Source organism: Drosophila ficusphila, unplaced genomic scaffold, assembly GCF_018152265.1.
Source record: "Drosophila ficusphila isolate 14025-0441.05 unplaced genomic scaffold, ASM1815226v1 contig_414, whole genome shotgun sequence".
Lineage (NCBI taxonomy): Eukaryota > Metazoa > Arthropoda > Insecta > Diptera > Drosophilidae > Drosophila > Drosophila ficusphila.
This window is the reverse complement of record NW_025064328.1, coordinates 1,404,784-1,429,570: the sequence shown is the minus strand read 5'-3', so window position 1 is coordinate 1,429,570 and position 24,787 is coordinate 1,404,784. Positions and strand designations below refer to the sequence as shown.

The window sequence follows — 24,787 nt, the reverse complement described above, 5'->3', positions numbered from 1 at the left end:
GGGCTCGGAAAAAGAGCAGACAAAGTCCCGGCCGCAAAAGCCAAAACTCACTACGAATGTGAATATTCTTGGAATTTTCATTTGTTGTCTGGAGTTGCATGGGGTTGCATAGCTAGGAATGCCTGCCCCCGAACCGAAGCGAGCTGAAACCCCCGCTCCCCCCTCCTGTCATCGCAATTTGTCGCTCTGTGTTGCTCCTGCCGCTGCAGTTGTCGCTTCATTTTTGCAGCAAAAGTGTGGCAAAATATGTTGACAGGAAATGTTATGCGAATTTCACTGCGTATAAAATTAAATTTACGTGGCCCTTTTTGCCCCCTCAGTGTTTAGTTTGGCCAAAAAAACCGTAGTGCCCGGCCTTTAAAGTCTGTAAAAATGTAACAAAAAAATCTAGTTAAGTAAACAAATACCATCGCCATTGAGCATTCAAATCAATCACTGTGCCCAAGCTCAATCTGATGTTGTTTCAGTTCCGAGTTTCGAGACTCAATTAAATGCACGACAGATCGTCTATCCAGCAGGTTTGTATTGAGTGAAGTAACTAGCTGCTGGCAATTAATACACTAGTTAGATACTGATAAGCTGGCCCCCATAAATTACCCACAAGCCAGTTTCTATAAAATTGAGAACTGATTTTCTCCGGCTAACAGTTTATCGTGAGCAGTGAAAGGGAAGGCAATGTCAATATTTATTTTGAAGCAGATTCTGCGAGCTTATTAATAATGTTCAAACTAGCGGTCGTTTTGGTACTGACTTTCATAGTGGTTTCCACCCAGGTAATACTTCTTTAAAATATGTTAATTGTATAGTTTTATAAGCAGAGGTATATTTTTCAGGGTGTATCCATCTTGGAGGAAACCAACTTGGTGACGGAGTGTCTGTCTATCAACAACATTACCCAGGCTGAATTCCAGGAACTCATTGACAAAAGCTCCGAAGAGGAGGATCTCGAAAACACCGAAAGAAGATACAAGTGCTTTGTCTATTGTCTGGCTGAGAAAGGAAATCTATTGGACTCTAAAGGCTACCTGGATTTGGATAAAATCGACCAAATAGAACCCGTGAGCGATGAACTTCGAGAGGTGCTCACCGACTGCAAGAAGATCAACGATGACGAGGAAGATGTGTGTGAATATGCGTTCAAAATGGTAACTTGTTTGACGGAAAACATAGAACGGCAAGATGAAGTCACTGCATCGGAGAAAAATAAATTAAACGAATAATCAGGCAAAAACTGGTTTAGCAACTCAAACGTAATTGTTTCAAGCCACTGGGAATTTCACAAGCTTTTGTTCAGTTTGATTTCTACAATGTTCATCTACAGACATACATTTGTGGCGTCTCTGATACTGGTTTTCATCAGCTTAGCAAAGGTCGTATTATTTATTGATCAGCTTGATGAATAGGTGTATTACAAGTCAATTTTATAGGCGCGTCATCCCTTTGACATATTCCACTGGAATTCGAAAGACTTTCAGGAGTGCCTTCAAATCAATAACATTACAATTGGGGAGTACGAGAAGTATGCGCGGTTTGAGACTCTGGATTATTTGCTCAACGAGAATGTGGAACTGAATTACAAGTGCAATATCAAATGCCAGCTGGAAAGAGATTCGGAAAAATGGTTGAGTGATCAGGGTAAAATGGATCTGAAGCTGATGAGAACCACCAATGAGGCAGCTGAATCGATTACCAAGTGCATGAATCTGGCTTCCGAAGAGCCCTGTGCCTACGCCTTCAGACTAGTTATTTGCGCCTTTAAGGCAGGACATCCGGAAATTATGGAATATTAGGTTATACTTTTAAATAAAAATAATTAAACCTTTAATAAAAACACCCTCGCAAACGGTCTTGTTATTATATTCAAGTGTTTGCTTGTTTTTTCCGATTAAAAAGAAAATTATTATTTATTTAAATTGGTGCATTGAAGTTTCACGGAATCTATAAGTTAATTATATGTAAAACAGGTTATCAAGTGTAATATTTAAGGGTGCATTGTTACAGCTTTTGTTCAGTTCGGTTTCAAAGATGATTATGAACAGACTGGATTTTTTTGCGCTTTTAATCTTGGCTATAATCAGTCATTCTAAAGTTTGATGAAGGAAGTAAACTACTTATTGCGATTTTAATACATCATTAACTTTCAGGCTGATGGGCATCCCTTCGACTTTTTCAACGAAACCCTAGATGATTTTGAAGATTGTCTACAGAAAACTAATGTTTCCATTGAAGAATACGAGAAGTTTGAGGAATTCGGTAATTTAAAAAACCTCCTCAACGAAGATGTCGAATTAAAGTACAAGTGCAATGTTAAATGTCAGCTGGAAAGGCAGCCGACTAAATGGCTAAATGATCAGGGTAAAATGGATCTGAAACTGATGAATGCCACTGATGAGGCAGAAGAATCCATTATCAAGTGCATGGCACAGGCTTCTGAAGAACCTTGTGCGTATGCCTTCAAGCTGGTAATTTGTGCCTATGAAGCCGGTCATCCCGTTATTGAGTACGAATATTATGATTATGAAGAAGTCGAAGAAGAAACCACCGAAGAATACGAGGAACAAGTAACCGAAGAAGCCGAAGAACAACCAGCCCAAGTAACCGAAGAACAAACAGCTGAGGAATCCGAAGATAAAACAGCCCAACACTAAATTCCTAACTTAAAGATACATAAATACATATATAAATGATGACTCTGTCGTCATAGGTGGTCAGGGCAATAAATGTTAATTAGTAAAAAAAATAATTAACAAGCTCGGTGCATTCGCGGACTGATTAGCATAATTAAATGGAATTGCGTGGGCGTGACACGGGCGCTTGAATCAAATCAAACCGAATCGAATGGAATCCAATTAATTGCTTTGGTCTGGCTTCGCGCAGCAGGTTAACACATATCACATACTAAATAATTGATTTGTCACATTTCTGGTGGGATATTCGCGATATTCGGTGATAGTCGCTGATGCTGCTGGTTGGGTTTTGCCATATTTCTCAGGGACTGCCTCCGATTTGCCAGCTGTGTGTTCTGTGTGTTCTTTTATTGTACACGGGCAGGAAAAAACATTTTCACCCGCACAATGCGATTCCGTTACAGTTTTTCATTCTTGCCCCGTTCCACGGGGCGTATGAGTGTTTGTTTGTGTTCGACTTTTTGTCGCTTTCCTTTGTGCCGGGAGGCGAATGCAACGGAAGTTGTCATGTTGCATTGTTGCAGCTGCTGCTGATGCCGCCTGCCATTGTTATTTTTGCAATGAAGGAAGGAGATGGAAAGAAAAGACGAGCGTGCAACGCCCACACACTTGACTGGCCCGCTCTGCCACCTCTCGGCTTTCGATTGTCAGCTCAACTTAACGCCGCCGAGGGGCGTGGCACATTAGTGGCAACAGCACGGCGATGCGAAAACAAAAAAAAAGGAAAACAGAAAAACCAGCGAATACATGATTGTCAACACGCACACTCCCACCGACCGGCAGCGACAACACGGCGTATGAGTAATATGTCTGGCTGCCTCGCTGGCGGTGCCTGCACCATGTCAACATGCAAAACAACAATGGGGCGGAAGTGCATTGTAAACGTAGCGTGCCCAGCACCCCTCCCAATGCCCACCCAACACTTCGCCAGAAATTCCCACCTCTCTATGGGTGAGTGCAATTATAATTTCGTAAATCGACGGAAGTTCGGATAAACATACGCAAAATGTTTGCCAGCTCTGGCCGAAATGGGGGAAAAAAGGTGAAAATGGTTATCCCTCAGGCCAATGAGTTTTTGGGTTGATGGCGGAACAGGCAAAAGTGAATAAAAAAATCCGCTTGAGGGGAAACTAAAAACTTATACAATCTTAACTCAAAATAATTACTGACTCATTCAGGTTTAATTATTTATAAGCTTAAACCTACAGATACGGTTTTCCATGTTAAAATATTTCTATATATATTCTCTATATTTCATTATAGATGTGTACAGCTTGTATAAATGTATATGTAACTATTTTCAAAGCATCCACTTCAATATTCAAGCCCGAATAGTTTCTGTGATGTAGATTTTACAATTTGATGGGCGTACGGTTATGTTGACACTGCTGTTAACGTGGTAGAATATATTATAGTTTTTGGTTGGACTTTTGTTAGGGCTCGTTAATTTATGTTTTCCAATGTGCAAACAGAAAACCAGTAGTAAACCAAGCTCAAAATAACAAACAAAATTTTTTTAAAATTTAATTTGTAAAAAAGTTGGCCACATATTTTAAGCCTCTTTACTGCAATGATAAGTCCCGAAAAGATAAGTTTTCTTTTCATATTTTTCTGGTCCTATCAAAAGCAGTTGCTGCTTAAAGTTGGCCACCCGACCCCTGTGCAAAAAGCAATCTAATCACACCCCTAACCCCTGGCACACATGCCAGAAATTAAATTCAACGAGCAAACTTACACTGCGCTGCATACTTCAGCAACTGCCAATAAAGTGCTTGGCGTGAAGCAGCAAAAACAAAAAATAAAAGTAGGAAGACGCCGAAAAAAGCGAGGAAAACTTATACTTCTTTTTACCCCGCCTTCAGCTTATGCCGCGCTACTCTTTCTGTTGCTTCGAGTGCGCTTATCAAAAGACACACAAGGCACTGACATGCATCCCAAAAAAATTGAAAGGGGCAGGGAATGGAATGCCGTGGAAAAGGGAAAAAGGGATGGAAAAGGATGGAGAGGCGACGAAGCGGAGCGGGTAAGTTCTCTCCAGTTCTTCTGCAGCGTCTTTACTTTGGGCGAAAGCGGGAAAGGACCCTTTGCAAGTTCTGCATATGACTGCAGGCACGTCTTCAAAACCCCCCTTATATATGTACCCAACTCTCCACGTAAGTGATGGCCTGGATGGGTGTAGGTGTGCGAGTGTAAGTTGATTTATGCCACTTTGTATACTGCATGCGTACGGGTATCCGTGCACGGCAAAAAGTCTTTCAACATCCTTTAATATGCTCCTGATTTTGTTTAAAAAAAAAACATTTTGAAAGTCAGCTGAAAGTCTTATTTATATTTTCGTAAGTCGTAACAGTATATTATTAACTACAAAGTCAATTACGATTTTTCTAGCTTTTATAAAAGTATGTTCTTTAAGTTTTATTGATGATTAGCAGCCTTAGTATTAATACTAGCGTCAACAATTGACTTTTACTGCAGTTAACAAACGGAATATTATTTTTATTGCTGTTTAGCTAAAAATGGTTGTTTTTTTACGATTTTTTCTTCAGTGTATTGACTGTCTGTCTGTTTGCTTGCGTGTGTGTGAGGGTCTGCTGCATAAATGATTTATGGCCAACTCTCGCGACAGTTTCGTTTCGCTTTCGTTTGCAGAGAGTGCAACAAAGGAGCCGAGGAGACGCAGATAGTCAGAGTGGAAACTGTCGCATAATAAATAATTATAATTGTATTTTTCTTTCCGTCTTCCCGTTGGTTTTTCTCGGTTCTTTGTCTTTTGGCTTTCCCCGCGGAGGTGCCACACACACACACATTAATAAACTTTATAAATATTTAAGTTCGAAGCGAGGTGACAGTGAGTGGAAGTGCGGGTAATTGAAACCGCCGCAGATGTTGGCCAGGTGTTCCGAGGTCGGACTACTGATAATGGGTCAATTGGGTGAGAGGCGGCCGCAGGATCAACTATTTTGGCCGGCTTCCTTTTGGCAGAGCCACTGTTTCGCCATTCGGTTGTGGGTCAAAGAGACAACAACAGCCGAGCTTCCGGCAACTTCAAAGTTTGAGCTTCCTGCTTAGCCGCCCAAAAATCTTCGCTTCCTCAGTTCGCCTTTTTCTGTTTTGTCATGAAAGCGAAATGCGCTTACAGGAAACGGGAAGTGCGCCTCATGCAACATTTATGGAGGGTCCACACTCTAGGCTTTGAATCGAAAAAGACAAAAACTAACAATGGGTCGCCCCGAAACAAAAAGCTACACCAGAGAAGTTGACGCGTAAAAATTGTCACAAAGTGTAAATAGAAAATGAAATTGAAATGCTCAGCAGAGATTTAATTAAATTTCTGGCCGGTCGAGACAAATAGAAACTCTCCCAAAACTGCCCACAAATACAACAAATACAACAAACAATGAAAGCGAATGTGTGTATGCACTTTTGTTAGACTAGTATAAATATTTGAAAAATCTTCGCACATAAATAATTTCGTTTAAATTGCATACATAATTTCCAGTAGGCGAATCGGTAAATATTTCAATATCAACAGCTATGAATGGGATTTCCTCCACACTGACTATGCCAATCAACAAACAACTTTTCGTAGACATCTCTGAATCATTTCATGTTGGACAGCAACAAACGAATTTCTTCTGCCAATCAAAGTTTGCATATTCTTCGATCGATAGCTGATGGAAAATGATTTCGTTTATTTTTGGAAACATGATTTATGGAGTATTAAATTCTCGTATGTTTTTCCTAATAAAAGTGAAAGTCAGCAGGCACAATCCTTACAGTAAAATCTGAATTAAATATTTTGAGAATGTGAAATTTTGTTTGGCTTGGATGTTTATTTAAAAAATACTTTTCGTTTATTAAATTCATTTTGCATAACTAAACAAAAAAAAAACAGAATGCTCGTTTGTTAGAATGGCTTGTAACTCATTTTAAGCCAAGTCAATTTCGTTAAAGATTTTACAAATTTAAGCCAATAGTGAACTAAAAATCATTGACGCTGTTCATCAGCACCACAAACATTTGTGCTCATTCAACTTAAATATGCCTTTTGAAGCCCAATAAATTGAGCAATCCGTTTCTATGAATTTAATATGCCTGCGAACTCGCCACGGGCACGGAATATTTAATAAAAACCAATAAACGTTAAAAGCCTTTTCAGTGGGCCGTGGCCATAAGCCACCTGCCAAACCAGGTCGACCAAACCCAACTGACCACGATCCTTGGCCGTAGGTCCAGCCCCTTTCCCCCTGATGCTCCTGTTGCCGATCCCCTTCGAGGCTGGCTATGCGCCCGATTAAATGCATTTAAATGTGTTTTCATCATAATTATGCATATGCAAACATGACTCGACCAGTGGCCACTCTATCGCCAACCCCCCGCACTTGCAATTCTCCCCGCCGGACGACTGCCAATAGCCACGGCCAGCCATATGCCATGTCCTGGGTTTTCCGGCAGCTTAAGTGCTTTAATGGCTTTAATTATGTTGCATGCAATTATTGTCCATGCCCCGGCAAGAACGGCGTTCATCATCAGCTTAATAACGACGATGATGCCGTTCGGAAGCTCCTGGCAACGCCCAAATGTAGCAAAAATTATATAATTAATATATGAAAAGCAAAATGGAGGAAGCTCCTCAAATTTCCCCTTTTCGTCTGATGTATGGCCATGTGGCGGGGAGAAGGGGAGGGAAAAGCAGCTGCTCCGCTTTGCTTTTGAGCATAAAATTCAATCGCTAAATTATGCAAATATTCCGCAACTGCGACAATCGGTTGGCGCTGGCACACGTTACGTATACGCAATGCTGGACGGATGAGGCCTCGATTTGTGTGTGTATTTGTGTGTGTGTTTGTGTGTGCGGTTGTTTGCATGCGTAAAGAGGTCGCCGAGTTCATCGATGACGATTTTACTGCAATTCCGCTCCCGTTACCCGGTTTTTGGCACAGATGCAAGAAAGGCAACCGAAACCAACGGGGTGAGGTGTGCATATATATCGAAGTAGAATCGCAGAATAGGCCAACAAAAAAGTCACGGGTTTTCCGGGTTTCAGGGGTTCTTCCTGGACGTTTCTTGTCCGATTTGTGTACCCTATGCTTTACAGATAAGAAGAATGCTATACTTTTCACGCTTTTCGGAATAACTCCTTTGAATATAATTTTATGACTTACCCCTTTTAGCAAATGTTATGAAAAGAAGTGATATTATTTTACTGAGCAAGATTCGCATTTATATCTGCCAATATCTAAGCTAAGTAGTTGGTATTTTTTCTTCGGAACGCTTAGCATTCTTATTTTTTCCCCGATTTTTTTGCGTACCTCCCCGCTTCGCTTAGCCACCAGTTTTTGGGGGCGCATCGCAATTTTATTTCGCCGACGTGACAAACTCAATCAGCGCCAGTCATATGTGTAAAAATGTTTTCCGCTTTATGCGTGTGTCTTCACTTTGCATGGAGATTGCGGAATCAAAACATTGCCTAAAACGCAGAGGGTGGAGAAATTTCAACTGTTTCCGAAAAAAATATCTTCTCTTACGTTTTCCCACCTTGTCCAGCTTGATTCGGTGTCCCTCATTAGCTTTTCCATTCATCCAAAACCTAATTTGCCGCATGCCAACCAAACAAAAATCACTTTACTCTTTGCCTCCTTTCGCTCCAGAATTTGCCACGCAGAAACTACTTTCAAGTCCTGGCTTTTTGGACGGCTTGCCATTTGGCCGCAGGAGTCGCACATTGAGTTAATTAAAGTTGTACATGGTAGGCGCAATCAGAATGAGAACAAAAAACACATGTGACCATGTCCGTGTGAGTAAGGATGAGTGTGCGAGTGTACCAGTGTATTAGTGCATGTGTGTATGTGTGTGTGGGCAAGGGAAAAGGCCAAAACAAATTGCCAAAGTCAGAGCAGCAACGTAGAACTTTTTTTGAGGGCTGAGAGCAAATGGCAATTTATAAAATCCTTTGAAGTGTCGAAAATCAGTAATTGTAGTCAAAGTGCAAATTGATTGCCAGTCTCCCCAGCACACACACACACACACTCGCACACCCATTTACTCTCTCTTTCTCTCTTTTGCACTCGCTTCGTGCCAAAAAATCAGTGTAGCAGACATGTTTTATTGAGTGTAATTTGTAGTTGCAAATTAATGGCCGCACTTCACTTTTAATTAAAATGCATCAAGAAGGAAACTAGAACAAGGAAACCAAGGCACAAAGAGAAAATCTATGTGTGTTTGGATGGCCTAATGTGTGTAAAACTTACTGTATTAGTTTACCAAGAAAGTTCGCCTAATTTACTTTGAATTATAATATAATAAATTTATTCTTTAATAATATTAATTCTTTAGTATACCTGAAAAACATTTTTAAGTTTTTGATTTTAAGATTTGTATAGTAAATGCATTTTTTAGCTGATATATAAAATTATATTTTTTTATTATAATATAAGATAACCGTCAGCTTTTAGTTTCCGAACAATGTTTATTTGAAGCAAATTATATCCATCTGACTTCCCTATACTTTCATAATGAAAAAATGTAACAAACGTTTGCTTTTTTACAAAGGAGGTTAGTATTGTTTCTCTCCATAAATTTTAATATCCTGTTGCCATTTCTTTTACACATGCATTTACCCAATTTCGATACTCCACTTTCGACAACTTTGACATGGGAATACCAGTAAAAATGAACTAAGTGAAGTTTGGTAAAAAAAACTTTTTTTTTAATAAGTCGCCGGTTTTTTAACTTTCTCAAGTTTCCTGTGAGACGGCTCGTCTGTTACTAAAGCCCACGTCAATTTCCCGACATCAGGTCCTTTGACGCCTGTTGCACGAACGAGCCGTTAAAGGATGCAACTGCTTCGAAGTTTTGAATAAATTTTCGCCATTTGCCGGCGGCAACAGCGGGAACAACAAGGCAACTCGCTTTTACTCCTCGCAACGCGGCAAGGACGCGGACGAGGACATCGAGGCATCATCAATTTTGGTTTGCGAGTCTCATCAATAAAACATAACAGCAGCAAATGGAGACACATGTGACAATGCACAGGCAAGCGTCGAAGGGATATGGATACTGATGCGTCAAGGACCCGCATCCTGATTCCCTCTGCAGCTGCTGCAAGTGCTCGGATAAAAGCTTTGCCCACTGATTTGGTCAACTAGTTTACTCTTTTACAAAAAAGACATTCAATGGGAAAAGTCCAATACCTGTAAACGATTTCTTTTGTTTCACTAAAAAGTATTACCTGAAAAAGGGCATGTGCTTAAAAAGGAATATTTCTTGGCTCTCTCTGGATAATCAAACCTTGCACTTTTGCAATTTCATGCCAAATCAGGCTTCACCTTTGATCCCATTCGAAGATTTTGATAAAGGCAAGAAATCCCAGAGGCTTTTGTGCTTAATATAAGGTGGAAAAAATATAATTGTTTTTGATATAGATTGCATTTGGTACTTGCGAAAGTTAAAAATATCAATGTTCTTTGGCTATCAACCTTCATCCCCCCCTTTAAATATTTTAAACTTTTTAACATAGTTATTTTGCAACGGGACTAACGGATAAAATAAAAATAACTTGGCAAGTAAAGGAATGATCTTGTCAACACCCTTAGGTCAGCACAACCAGCTTGTCTTTGCTCCTTCCGAATTGGCTTTTGGCCAGGAAACTCTCTACTCGGAGCAGTTGAATTGAAACTTTATTTTCTTTAAAGCTTCCTAGCTCAATCCATGATAATGTTGACGATGGGAATGTGCATCAGCTTTACCACGAATCCGATGGAGCCCATTATGAGGAATCCGACGCCAATAGCTGCACTGATGCGCTGGAACTCCTGGCGGTCGGGTTTCGTACATCTCTTGTAGAAACGCTTGGAGTTCTTATAAAAGCTACCAGATGGAAGAACGAGGCACAGTTGATCCCTAACCTGGCGACTCACACTTTCCAGAGACTTGCAATTAAAACTGGGCAAGAGCTTTCGAAGTCCCCTGGTGATTAATATGATGAGATGGAAACGAAATTGGAATGCCATGATATATCCACCTTTTGGAACTTTTTTGCCTGTATTTACGACGACGTGAAAGCAGTTGCTCCATTTTCAGTTCAGATTCAGTTACTAATACCTGTGGTTAAGTTCCAGGCAAAAACTTATTTGTTACTCAGAGTCGAACTAATTTCACAGGCCTGCTGGGATCGACATGAGATTCGTTCCTAATAATGGCCAGCTGTTGTACCGAACATTGCCGCCAGCTTTGGCACATGCAAAGTGTAGCAACTTGAAATGGAAAATACTGGCCGGTTTACACACATAATCAAACTTTACGCAAACTGTTTGCCAGCCCCCAACACACAAGTACGAACATTTTCGACTAGTTTTCCTACTCTTGCCGCACTGAATTTCTGATGGAGAGCCATGCGGCGGAAGGGGAACTTAAATGCTGCAATTTGTTTCACTGCCGAATCGTTGCTGTCTTCACTTGAAGCTTAACTAAATGCACAGGGAGCCAGTCCGAAAATTCTCCAGCTCCAAGTCTAAGCCAAAAATTATACCCCCATCTCGCTCTTGCTCCCAATTCCTCCTCCACTCCCGCCCTGCATCTATCTCTATCCATCTCGGTGTGTGGAGAGGTGGCTGTTGTTGCTACGATTTGACAGCCTTGGCTTCAGAGATCCCCAGGACAATTCACTGCAAAATTGGTAGACAAAACTGTGCCACAACGGGCTCCGTCCGGGCTCCTTCTCAATTCCACCATGTATATAATTACACTGCCAGAAATAGCATTCACAACGATGGTCATATGTGTGTGTATTATTAAAACAATAGAGCTTTGATTCTTGGCCAACTATCAAATACAATATTCATATTCAAATAAGAAGCAAACGTTTTTAGAACCGTTTAAATTCTACCTAAACAATAGATGTTGAAATATGAACATTTTTGCATACAAATGCTTAGCGAGAAAAATAATATCATTCCAAAAAACTACATTACTTTGTTTTTTAAAATACAATTTTTTCTTCACATTTTAACGTTGTTCCCATTATTTACAACTTTAAATAAAATAAATTAATATATTTAAATTTAAAGTAATTTATAGAAGTTGTTTTTTCAGTGTACGGTTACGGATACGAGTATGCCACTGCCATCGCTTGTGCGCCTGTGTTTGTGGATATTTATGATGGTGTGCGTGCTTGCCGTTTCAGGCATTGCCATTGAGATTGAAAAATGTTAAAAAATTGCTTTTAAATGCCGCAAAATACAATTTATTATTCAACAGAGGCAAACGCCAAACACTGAGCACAATGTGCGCCCAGGGAGTGGGCGTGTACCGCCTCCATTCAGAGATTGTGCAGCAGGAGGGGACGAGAGTTGGTGGGGAAGGGGGAGAGGGGTCATGACTAGTGTGCGTAGGAAAGCTCAACAGTGCCGACTGCTTGGTTGTAAATTTAAATAAAGCCCACTTACACACACACACACACACACAAAAACAGAGAAAGCACGACGAGGGCGATTGTTACTGCAGTTGTTTTGTTTATTACGCATACGCACTGTGCGCCGACCATTGAAGTTGGTCATGAAGCGCAACGAGGCTTGCGGACTCACTGAGCCCACTACCTCCCTTTTCTGGGGTCACCAGCTGTACGAGGTTTTAAGGCCGCACTTTAAGAGGCAACCAATCTTCGATATCGAACCGTTCTACGATTTTCCCCCCCTCCTTCACTATCAAACTATAAATTTCCACGCAAATTCGTCTCATTTTATTTGCAATCCGAAAGCAGTTAACACACTTTTGTGTAGGACTAATTGTGGATCAGGGCGGCATCTTGGTCGGTTCCTTTTTTTCGCTTTTTGTTTGCGGTGGCACTTGAACAATTTTCCATGTGCTCCGAAAACTTTGGCAATAAAATTTGTTTCAAATTGCTTTCGAAAGCCGCTCGAATAAAGGGACAGCGAGGGGAGGTCGGCGGAAGATGGCCAGCACATCCGGCGTACTCGGCTCCATAGAGGCAAAGTTGTCAGCGGGCGAATGACCAAAGTGCACCCAGAGGGCCAAAATAAATATCAAATATATTGAGAGGGCGAGGCAGTCGCGCAAAAGTTAATTACATTGTGTTAACCGGAGGGGCTGGGCCAAGGCCTAATTTTGTAATTCTCTTTCTGAATCATTTAACCATGAAATTGCCTGCCCTGCCACGCCCCTCCGACCGCCGTTGCCCCCTTTTTCCTCGCCTCCGAAAAGGACTAACCAACCAAATGATAACCCACAACGCATTTGCTCCTCATGGATGTCAGTCCAAATGTGCAAAATTAGCCTTTCAACTGCCAGTGCCACGCCCCCTTATCATTGCCATTCCATCGGGACGCCTTCAGAACAACCCCCCGCCCTCCCCCCGTCCACAAATCCATTTCAATTGGCCCCGGGGCAACCACCATGTTGACAGCTGGCACGCAATTTATAATGAAAAGTTTCCACTCGCACATTTTGGTCGAGGGGCTCACCTATTTCGATATTTTCATTATTTGTGTTTGCTTGGTCTTTTATAAATCATGTTTCATAAAGATATTAATGCAATTAATAGAGAGAGAAAGCTTACAGTGGGAGTGTTTTTCATGCAAGTGGAAACTCTAGGAAAGGGCCTGGCTTTCCTGGTTAAGTTCAGTGTCTTTTGATGTATAAGCTTCTTTTGCCCGGGGCCCTTGCTGAAAATCTGTTGCCAAATGGCACTAGCAGAGAAATTAATTAAATTTCAACCACTCTTAATCAACCGACACTCAAATAGAAGCTATGGTAATACAGTTAGAGTCTTTGCACAACGAAACCGAATTTAAACTTTAGTTAGGGTAGACCTGTAGGAACAACCTTGTGTCGGAAAACACATCAAATCGATGGCATTTTGCGGTCCTGGCCAAATCGAAAACCTATCAGAGAAAGAAACCAACATAAAGATATAAAACCTGCGCAATGATTGCCAAAAACGGGACAGCCACAGCCATTACCAATTTTTGTGCTTAACGCTTCAGCGAGCAAATCACTGGCACAGACAGATAGACAGGATGGCACAGAGATACGGATACTAGTACGGCAGCCTTTGCAGATACAGCTGCAGATACAGTTTCAGATACAGTTTCAGATCCAGCTTCAGGCTCAGGCTCAGGATGGAGAGACAGAGTCACCGAGGAGCAGTCATAGTTTTAGTTCCGTTTGCCGTCCCTCTACTTATTCCATCAGCATGTCATCATGGCAAATCAGGGGACATGCAACATTGCATAAAGATTTGTCACAGCTCAGGGCCCGGTTTCCCCACCCGGGAAAAATAGCAAGCAACAACCGATGGAAAACTTTTGCAGGCCAGGCCAAGTTTGTGGGAGGAAAGGGGGAGGGAGGGAGTGGCTCAAATCGCATTTTCGCATGCTCAAATAGGACAAACTGTGCAATAAGACGAGAGCTGGCGAGCAAAAGACGAGGATGCGGATGCGGATGCGGATTCGAATGTGGATGCGAATGCGAATGCCGAATCCTGAGCAACTTGCTGCAAATTCAATTTCGTCTGGCTCGATTGCATTGCGGCACATTGCTCGAAATTCAACTCGAACTCCCGGCTCCCGGCCAAACACCGATTTCAACTCCATTCCCATCGATTCGCATTGCATTTCAATATATAAATATTTATACACAAGCGAATTTGTGCACAGCTGAGCGCTGCCATGTCGTTTCTACACTGCGAGACGAGGAAGTCTGATAAAATGCCCAGATTCGGCGTGTAATCACGGTCTATTTTTCACAGTGCAAGTGCCGCTGCTAAAATGAAGATATATGAAGCCGAAGCGAGTCTCCTCGGAAGAGTAATGGTTATGTTCTCCCGCCGATGTAGCTGCATCTGCTGTTCGAGCTTCCCAAATCGTTTAGTTTCGCATTGATCCCCTTTCCCCTCTCCCCTCCTCTCACCGAACCCCTTTCTCTGTCTCTCCCTTGGGAATCGCCTAATTCCCTTTATTACAAGCCCTGTCCCGACATTTGATGGCTGCCTTTCGCCGTATAAATCATGGCTAAGCCCTTATGACATATGCTAAAATTTAATTCCCCACCAGCAGCAGCGATCGGGCAACCTTTTGCCGCCGCTTTTTTGTTTAGCCAACGCGTGACAAAATGATTAAACGGTTAGCCCGGTCCTCTGCTCTTGGTGTTGGCCATTGTTCGGGCCATGACAGTGCGAAATTGCTGATGATGTTAACGATGCGATTAGATGAGTGGATACTTTCCGGGCGGCGTGTGTGCGCTGTGCGCTGCGGGATGTGCGATTCGCTATGTGCGAAGATTCAACCTGTGGCAGTCGCTCAAAGTGGCAACTGAGTGCTCGAGCAAAGTTTCCAGAAATTTGAATACTTAATGGGGATAATTTGTGCCCGATTTTTAAGCCATTAGCGAGTTTGGGCAAAGTCATAAGTTGACGCTGAGCGAAGAAAAATATGGCTGCTGCTGGAAAAGTTTAAATCGATGATTAACCCACATCAAGTGCCATTAAATCGACCCCAAACCAGCACCACGAATTCTATTAAACTTCAGTTTTGATCCGGCCATATTTCCGGTTAAGCCGCATGTGCACTACACTGAAGTGCAATTTGTGGTGCACTTAACCATTTCATATGCTAATTATGGGCTATAAATTTGTTGGGTGGCAGTAAATCGTTCAGCTTGCCACGACTTTATGTGAGAGTCATAAAAAACCACCAGACAATCCCGGCGACTCGTCCTCCTTATTGGGAAAGTTTTTCCAGGTGCTGCTGCTGCTGCCGCTGTTCCACTCGGCCCAAAACTATATAGACAGACAATTTCCTTATGAAATGAAAATAAACATGACATTTCTGGGTTTATGTACTTTTGCAGCTGTGTCTCTTTGACTTGCCTACGGCAGCTGGTTTACTCTAGCTTCTGGCTTCCATTTCAGCAGGGACTAGGCCAAAAGGCCCAAAACCACCGAGCACAGAGCATCCTTGCTCCTTGCCGCCCTGCTAACATGGCTATGACTGCTATAAAATGTCATCTTTTATTATGGCAAAGGCTCAACTGGCGCAGACTGTGCCTAGACTAAGGCGGAATCTGGTATGTTCCCAGCCCACTTCCCCTCTTCTCCTCTTCCCTTCTTAGCCCAGTAATAGTGGCAAACAATGCTACGCCCGACCACGCCCCCAAATGGTCCTGCCTTTATATCCAGTTTACACGCTTCGCTACACATTTTCCCGCAGACAGAGACAGCTAGAAAGATAGAGATAGGGAGATAGAGAGACAGGGAGAGAGGGAGAGGGATGGCAAGCCAAGTCTCATGCTGCGAGTTTCATTTCCGGTGCGACATTTTGTTACAAAACTTTATTTTCAATTTGTGCACATATTACACACAGCTTGCCACGCCCTCTCATCGCCCCCGATCCGCTGGCCCACTTATCTGGCTTTTGTTTTTATTTTTGTTCCAGTGAAATTGTTCTATTTTTGCCCTGGCAATTGCTTCGCCGAGCCGGAGATCCGCAAAGCTGCAAGTGTCCCGTGTCCAGCTCCGTGTCTACTTATCATCTTCCTTGCCGGTTTCCAGCTCGGCTCTCACCCAGGCTCTGGTGCTGTTGATTATTATTACAAGCATTATGACCGGATTTCATTGGGCCGAAGCGGGGATATAGAGACAATGTCCATGTCGGTGCCAGCTGCTCGTAATGAAATTAGTTTGTCACTCGTCCTCGATTGCGAAGGCATCCGACTGCCAATCCTCGTGTCCTTACTCCCTTCGTGGAGTTTATGCCTTGGCCTAGAAGCGGGAAAGTGTCTCCATCAGCAGCTGAGGGCTTTCCGTTTTTATTGCCCGCCTTTAGGGTCAAGTGCATTTCAAATTAAGCCAACTTTCAAGAAGGCATTTTATTCCCATTAGGTTTACAGAATTTCAGCTTAATGCGGTACACAAAAAAGCTAAAACAGAAAATACAAAATATAATGAACCTATTGTTTTGTCGTTATTATCACAACTAATTAATGTGATCTTAATAAATGTAGTTTATTAACCCAGCATTAAACTTAAATTGTTTTCATTAAATCCACCGCACATTATAATCTTGCAAGTTACAAAATATTGTGTCAAATGAAAAGACAAAAGAATGTATATTTGTATCTAACAAAATCAAATATGAAAACGGGTATACTTTCCAAAACAAATTTTATTGTGTTTTCCTTTAATTCAGGGAATGCCTTTTAGTGGCCAAAATCTCGACAAAGCAAAGCGGCTTATAAAACAAATAGGCAAAGCAAAATTAGGACAAAAGGCCTTCTTGGAAATTGGTTAGTTGCTAAGCGGATTTACCTGAGCAAAGGAAATTAATTAATATATTTTGTCACCCACATCAAAACAGAATGTCAAAACTAATTTGTGCCTGAAAAAAGATGATTAAAAATTAACGAGATTGAGTTGGGGAAGGGTGGTGGAAAAGTTCTAGACCATGTCATCAACCCAAGCGAATGATGAGCTCACGTAATCAATCAACTTTGATTACGTTCAAGAGACATAGGCATATGACCCTCATAAGATGGTCAACCCAACCTTTTTTTGGGTGGACAGTAGGCAGTAGGCTCCAGCAGATTATCGTCTCTTGGCTGGCAATATTTTTCGGCGCCCAACGAAGACAAAAATCAATATGTCTTGATGTCTGATAAAAGTGAAATAAATTGTACGGCTCGCAAAGTGAAAGTGTCAAATGACCAGGATTGCTCACACACACACATCGAGTTGGGCAAATGAAAAGTGAAGATGTATGATGAGGCCTGAAAATAGTGATCAATCCGCCATTTGACCCCAGTTTTCCCATCAGCCGAAACGAGAGCTTCCCGCCGAGGCTTTCCTTTAAGTTGTTCTGTGTTTCGAGCCCACCTTTAATGCGGGACAATAAATACGCTCTTAAAAGATAAATAAATCCCTGACACTGGCACCAATCACTGTCAAAGACCAGGACCAAGAGTCCTAACCGCATTTCCCCTAGGCAGGCTAAGCTGCTTAGCCTCGAATACGCAGTGCCACCTTTTGGCCCAAGTTTAAAGTCACAACAACAACAACGGGGGAAAAAACATCGTCGGAAAAGCCGCAAGCGGAAAAAGAATGGAGGAATTTTTCCGACTCGGGTCATGTGAAGCGTAAATTACCAATGATCGAGAAAGCCGCAAATGGAATGAGACAAACGAGAGCAAGGACCAAGGATAAGATGGAAAGCCAAGTGGAGAGCCAGCTTGCCCGAGTGAAAAACCTCAAAGAGGTAAGAGACAACGGCAGGAGCCAAGACCAAGTGTGCATCACCGGTTTATTCGGACCGGTGCAACCAAAATTTAATTAACTGACCTGCCAAACGGCGGCTAACGAAGAACGGTGTGCGCCAGCTCTAAAATTCCATTGGCAGCTGGATGTGCCTCTAAAACGACAGTTCTGACCTGATTAGCACTCCCCTAAATATAATTTAGATTTTGCAATTTAAATGAAACAAAAAATTAGTATTTATATACCTATTAACCTATAAGCCGTTAAAAAATGTACATATTAATTGCCAATGCAATTAAGTTCAGCATTAAATAGCAAATAAACAAAGCTGACTATTTTGTGAAATAATAATAATTTTGCGAAATAATAATAAACCAGCTAATGCAGGGATGACATTAAGTTTGTGGATGGTAATGTTACTTGATTGATTTACATTTTTCAGATTTTTATTTTATACTATGCTTTTGTGCTTCTAATTTCAAATGCGATTTTTACATAAATCAAAAGGAACACGAGAGTAATTTAGTACTGGCAACGCACATATTAAACCCTTTTTCTCATAAGTTTCCTCAAAGCACCCACTACCACCATGCAGTATATTCTACAGTGCCGCTTTGCATGTCGCGAACTTTTATTAACTTGGCCCTCTCGCCACGGCCCTTTCCAGCTTGTTTGCTCTCGAGCTTTATTGGAAAACGGAGCGAGACGGGCGTGTCTGCTGGCGGCTCATTAACTTGGGTCTGCTGCCGCGGCGGATACAATTGAAAACCAAAAATCTCATTTTGAATGCAGCCGAGTGATGGAGAGCGCTTACAATTGGCCAGCTTATCAGCGATTGGCCAAACAAAAAAAGTGCCTTCATTAAAACGTAAATATCAAATTTGCAACAATCATGTCTGCGTCTACACGAGAATGTGCGAGTGTGTTTTGTGTGTACATTGTGCTCTCCAATCAAGAGTCCGGTTTCAATTGCAGCCGCAATTACGCTAAACAAAATTACGTATTTGTAAAATAACAAAATGAACCGTCAGAGCCACATTCGCGATTGTGTGGATTTGGCTTCACCACAGATATAAATTTGACTGATTTTCATCGAGCCCAAAAAAAAAAAAAGAGATATGAGATAAAATACAATTTATTGGATAGACAACAAAAGTGGCTGTGCAACTCCCATAATTCCAAATCCTTTTAATGGTTAACTGCGAGGGCTCTCGATATTGATACAATAATTTTCGGCAAATATGCGGCAATTTGCGCAACAATTTTGTGAACCGCAGCACGGCCGAATAGATTGGATAAATGGAGTTTACATAAATATTAAATTCATCTTTCCGGATGAATCAATTCCGCTGAAAAGTGCCCAGTCCTCCTGCAGAATCCCCTCCACATGAGCTGTAACCAGGGCATGCATGCTCAACAGCCCCCATTAACAGCTCTCCAGGACAACTTCCCGAAAAAGGACGCGCACTACATGGCTCTGCACTCCACTCGCCGGACTAAGCAGTCCACAGCATTCATATCCTGGACAAGCGGTAGCCTTTTTTTGGCCAGAACAATGGCCAGAACTCCGGAGTACACCCTCTTCTGGGCGGCGCGTGCATAAAAGGACTAAAACGACTGTACTGCCAAGTCCCAGCCACAGATCCTCCTCGCCATATCCTCCCCGTAGTTGCTGCGCATAAAGCAACACTTTTCCAATTTCCGGCTATGCGAACGGGAGCGCAACCAAAATCGGAGGAGGCGGCAGCCAAGAAACAGAATGTATGGCCATTTAGCCAGCTGCATTGTGATAATTTCAGAGATGGCACCGTGATCCATGCATTTGATGGGATAAGAACATCTTTTTATGGCCAAGGATAATAAGCAAGTAAATATCAGAACAGAAACATTGCAATTTATGAATTTATATCCAATTGTAGTAGAAGTATAATTGAGATTGAAAACACATGCATATAGCTTAAATAGCTGGGAGATGTTGTATGCAGAACACAACTTCGTGTCACTCCAACATGACATCGCTATAATAATGCCCATTTGGGATGCTTTGTGGGCCAATGGCCAGCGTGAACATAACTCACACTGAGCACAAATACACGGCCAGGATTGCACCATAGCCCATTATTAATGAGCTCAGCAATCGAAAATGCGTGTGCACCCTTTTTGCAGGCACCCAGGATATGCGATGGCAATGGCGACGGCGATGACGATGGCGATGATAATGATGGCGATGATGGCGACTTTCGAACAATATGCAGCACTCTAATGAGCAGCCGCTTGAGCAGAAGGAAACCACGATGCTGCGGGGCGGACGAGGCATTCCACTGCTTGCGGCGGTGGCGCCTCAGCCATCGGAACGCTTGTAAAGTTGTCGAGTAATTAATTTGTTCAATGGCATGCTGGAGGTGTAAGCGAAACCATTTAAAGTTGACGACGCAGACACTTGAGAATTCAAAAGCAACTACAAAGTGGCAAAGTCCTCGAGGGCTGCCAGCCAGGTACGCCGGCGGGATCTCTAGAAACTTGTCGTGTATGCCCAGCGAAGTGTGTATCCGGCCACGTTCCGCCCGAGGTTGGCACGGAAAAGTTCTCACAAAACTGGTATGCTAATTGCATTTGCTGACTAAATAATAAAATATATGCCTTTGCTTGGTTTCCAAGTGCTTTAAAGTCAAAACACATACATATAATTGTTGCTAAAAATGTAACAAAATTCACTAATTCTTCGTCCATAACTTTTCTAATTTGAATCCGATTTTTAAATGGCATACTAAGCGTTTGAATTTCAATTCTCGTACCAAAATTAAAATTAGGAATTTTCTTATTTTTTGACCGATTTTTTTAGTTTCATGATACAACAAACAAATCAATATTTCCATCAAGGATTTTGATTTAACATGTACATTTGTTTTAAAGGAATACATTAGAATTGCAACAAATATTTCCTCATGGCTCCAAACAAAACTCTAATTACTGTTACTTAAGCTTTATGTTTCGAGATCTACACAAGCCACCCTCGCAATATCCAGTGCTCATGCCCCCGTTCGAATGCGTGTGAAATCGGAAGTGGATGGCAGCCCCACCCTCATCCTAACTCCACTTCGTCGTAACTCCCCATCTTGGGTGTCCTGAGTGGAACATCTTCGAGTCGCAGTCACCGGTTTCCCTCGACTGGGCGACAGGTGCTTCCGCATTTGAATGTCAACGGAAACCGCAACGGTACAACTTAGATAAACGTTTGCTCTTTAAATATGTGCGCATTGGCAAAAGGAGCCCTGGGCGATATGGGAAAATGTGAGGTACTCCGGCCGGAGGAGAACTGTCCCCGTGTTTGAGCAACTGAACTTGTGTGCAAGGCGGCAGCTACAAGCGAAGTGGTTGTGGTTCACAAAACTGGAGGGTAGATGGGGAATCCGATGGAGAATCGGATGGGGAGCGAGTGTGAGCTATGACAGGTGTATGCTTGGATAGATCTTGGCTTGGCTTATTGCTTACTCTCCAGATATACGTACCCGAACATGGATGTGCGTGAGGTGTTTGCTTTTGCCGGAGCTCAGTAAAATTGATTATGGGGAAATTGAGATGGATATGCAAAGACAGTGTCGAAAGCAACCAATGAGAATAACATTAAGACGGCCATCCAGACAACCACAGAATCTAAATGCTGTGTGTTTGACAACACTAAAAGCCAATATTAGTAATTGTAACACAGCTGAAATGTAAGCTAAAGTAATTTTTAAAACATTGCAGTCTATCAATATATATGTATTTACTCTGGATTGTTCCCAACCAAACATATTACATTTTTGTTGATAAACTGACTATTATAAGAAATATTATCAAAAATAATTCATATCAACAAGCTGTGCATAAACGAAAATATATTCAAAATCTTTCCATTTTTTTAACAAGTGAGGATAAAATTCGACAACATGTAACCACCAAAGCATAATTATAATAGCTCTAAAAAAAATCATACAAATGCGAACTATGAAATTTTAATTTGAAAGAATATTCGCGGGTAAGCTTATTGGGGACTTTTTACTGTTATTAAATTTTGCATATCCGACAAGTTGATCCATCAGAAAAACCATTACAAGCGCTCGGCAATGTACACCAAATTATTCAGAAAAATATTGTATCAACCCGCTGATTAAATTATGCTCAACAGCTGAATGGGATTCCTGTAGGGAAAAACCCTTTTTCGTTGTTGCTGTGGCTTCTGACATGCATCATTGACAGTTTTAAAAAATTTGATTAAGTTTGAAATCAATTTTCATTCAATTTAGGCAAATACCAAACAAATTAAATCACGCCCGAATAAATAGCCAAGCACCTGACGGCCCGAAAAAACCACTCCATGCTAAACTGCTAAAAATAAAATCAATTAACAATAAATGCAAGCAATTAAATTCAATCCTGATTGAGGGTGGATGGGATTGGGCATTCTGGGCGCTGGACGTGTTGGTGAGGCAAAGAAATGTTTGCCACAGATAAAAACAGGCCACTTAATTAAGCCGAAACGGGTGTGGGGACAAATCAAGAGAGACAGAGATAGAGATAGAAAGAAAGAGAGAAAGAGAGAGAGAGGGAGACAGTGCTTTTGGCCCACATTTACACTGGGCGGCATGTTTTAAGTGCGAAACAATGTAATTTCATGGTAATCAGTCTGGGACCTGGGCCGGCTTCTAATGCCAGTCCAACTAGCAACTAGCAACTAGCAACAACCAACTACACAAATTTCCGGCTGTGTGCACAAAGCCATTGGGAACCGATGGAACCGAAAGATGGAATGGGGCCAAAACCGAAGCTGAGCACTTGGGCCAGAAAAATGTCAGTTTGCAATTTTCTATGCCATTTAAAATAAATGAAAATTGCTCTTCATCCTCTACCGGCTTTTTCGGGTGTTAGCCAACCGGTTTTTGGGCCAGAGCGCGTGTTAACGTAAATAAATTACACACACACACACACTCACGCGGATGGAGAAGCGAGTGGAAGCGAGAGAGATATAGAGATAGGGATACGCAATCAAGTGGTCAGCGGCATGCAGCTTATAAATCAGCGCCAGCCGCTTGGGCGCAACATCAGCAAACATTTGGAGGATAGATGACCCCGGCATCGCGACCCGCATTGCGATGGACAGCTGAACGAATGAGCGAGTGAGTGGACGCCCGAATGAATGAATGACTGAATGAATAGATTGAGCGGCCAGCCCCGGATAGATTGCTTGTATAAATGTTCGGCTATTTAGTTTCGGTTTGCTGTGGTTTGACTTTGCTTGTTTTCGCCCATCCCCATCACTCCAACCAACCCCATACCCAAATCCCATTTTTTTTTTTTTTGTAGTAGTTCGTTGTTTGGGGGACGTTGCGGTGGGCAGAAGTTGATATTGCGCTTTTGTGTTTTAATGTTGTTTCTGGGACAATTGTCAGTCCGGCGAGAGCCAGGCGTCCGAGTTGGTTAGCTGAATCATTTTGTTTGACAAATAGCAGGGCAATTAAGAATTAACTACCATCTGGTTCGACGGAGTCCACCAGGAACATAAGCCGCTTAAAGTGTGCTCGCGGGAGAGGCGAAAAAGAGGTTCCAAGTGCTGATAACCCAGATAAAATGTTGGCAAGCCCACTTGGGAACTGAAAAGGCTATATAAAGAGATTTTAACACAAACTTAACTCAGCAACAAAGAGAATTAAATAGCAAACCAATATCAAAGATATCGAAGATCAAAGTCCAAAAGTCTCTTTAAGTTATACTCTATAAACTTTTTGACTCTTACAAGTGATAGCCTGAACATTGCTGTGAAACCCAAGAATATTAACTTTTACAATAACAACTTAAAAATAATTTAACGAGCAATGAACTTTGCCTGATAACGTAAACAGTCAGTATCTTTGGCCTGAGAACAGCGACTATATTCCTGGTCTAAACCGCCATTTAACATAGTTAACATTGCACCCTGACTTTGGGCCACTGACAGCAATTGACTGTCTAAGTATCTCCCTCTGGAAGGCGTTCCTTTCCCTTTGTCTGCCACGCGAATGCCGACGAAGGATCCTGTGCCTTAGTTTAGGTGAGTGGCAAGTACTTACATACTTGCAGCCAAAAGTAAAACAGGACTGGCAACAATGCCGCAAGATTGCTGTGCGGCCAACAAGGCGGGCGGATCATCTGCATATATTTATGTGCCTGTATGTAGATAAAGTCCTTCGGTACAAAGGAGTCGTTGTCCCAAAGCAAACCGCACACATGTGGTGCGGTTATGGCTTAAAGCTCTTCCCGTTCTCATTCTTGAGAAATATTGCTATGCAAATATTTGTATTGCATATTTTCAGGCACGCGGCCGAATTCCCGGATTGCCGGGGGATGCAACGCACAGTAGGCAAAAGGGGGAGTGGCAGTGGACACTTTATTAGGATTTTAGTTCCCAAAAAACTAAACGAAGCTATTTTTTTAATAAATTATATTCCAGTTAAAATAAAATTCAAACAAAGCTAATATTCATATAAAAAGCGAACATAATTTAAATAAAATTTCCCTTAATGTACTTTAAATCTTCGAAGCCAACAAAATGTTATTCTTTAATTTATAAATATACATTGTTTTAGAAATACTTCTTCACTCTAATTTTAATTTAATCTTACTCCTTTTTTATTTAAAAAGCCATGTCGCACATCGATTCTCTAGCCAAATGCTCAGCTTCGTTCTTCGCTCTTAATTTGTAGAAATATTGCTATGTAAATATTATTATTGCTTACTTTTGGGCACGCGGCAGAGCTCCCCTTGCTGCGGGGGGATGCACCGGTGGGAATTTTTCAGCTTACGCGGGACAACAAAAATA

General features: G+C 41.8%; 4 protein-coding genes across 4 annotated transcripts; 3 read left to right on the top strand and 1 right to left on the bottom strand.

Annotated features, from left to right (window-relative positions):
* The first annotated feature begins 643 nt into the window (after positions 1-643).
* Positions 644-1,249, top strand: LOC108094774 (general odorant-binding protein 57c). Its single transcript, XM_017195547.1, has 2 exons — positions 644-773; positions 834-1,249. The coding sequence occupies exons 1-2, from the start codon at positions 720-722 to the stop codon at positions 1,218-1,220; spliced, it is 441 nt and encodes a 146-aa protein (XP_017051036.1). The 5' UTR covers positions 644-719; the 3' UTR covers positions 1,221-1,249.
* Positions 1,250-1,266: 17 nt separating this feature from the next.
* On the top strand, positions 1,267-1,892 carry LOC108094775 (general odorant-binding protein 57b-like). The gene is made up of 2 exons (XM_017195548.2): positions 1,267-1,370; positions 1,428-1,892. Exons 1-2 carry the CDS (start codon positions 1,308-1,310, stop codon positions 1,788-1,790), a joined length of 426 nt encoding a protein of 141 aa, XP_017051037.1. The 5' UTR covers positions 1,267-1,307; the 3' UTR covers positions 1,791-1,892.
* Positions 1,893-2,029: 137 nt separating this feature from the next.
* Positions 2,030-2,768, top strand: LOC108094796 (general odorant-binding protein 57b-like). Its single transcript, XM_017195568.2, has 2 exons — positions 2,030-2,088; positions 2,145-2,768. The coding sequence occupies exons 1-2, from the start codon at positions 2,032-2,034 to the stop codon at positions 2,646-2,648; spliced, it is 561 nt and encodes a 186-aa protein (XP_017051057.1). The 5' UTR covers positions 2,030-2,031; the 3' UTR covers positions 2,649-2,768.
* A 7,579-nt stretch (positions 2,769-10,347) lies between these two features.
* Positions 10,348-10,831, bottom strand: LOC108094807 (protein transport protein Sec61 subunit gamma). Its single transcript, XM_017195578.1, has 2 exons — positions 10,711-10,831; positions 10,348-10,655 (listed from the first exon to the last, which is right to left on the bottom strand). The coding sequence occupies exons 1-2, from the start codon at positions 10,761-10,763 to the stop codon at positions 10,391-10,393; spliced, it is 318 nt and encodes a 105-aa protein (XP_017051067.1). The 5' UTR covers positions 10,764-10,831; the 3' UTR covers positions 10,348-10,390.
* Positions 10,832-24,787: the final 13,956 nt, after the last annotated feature.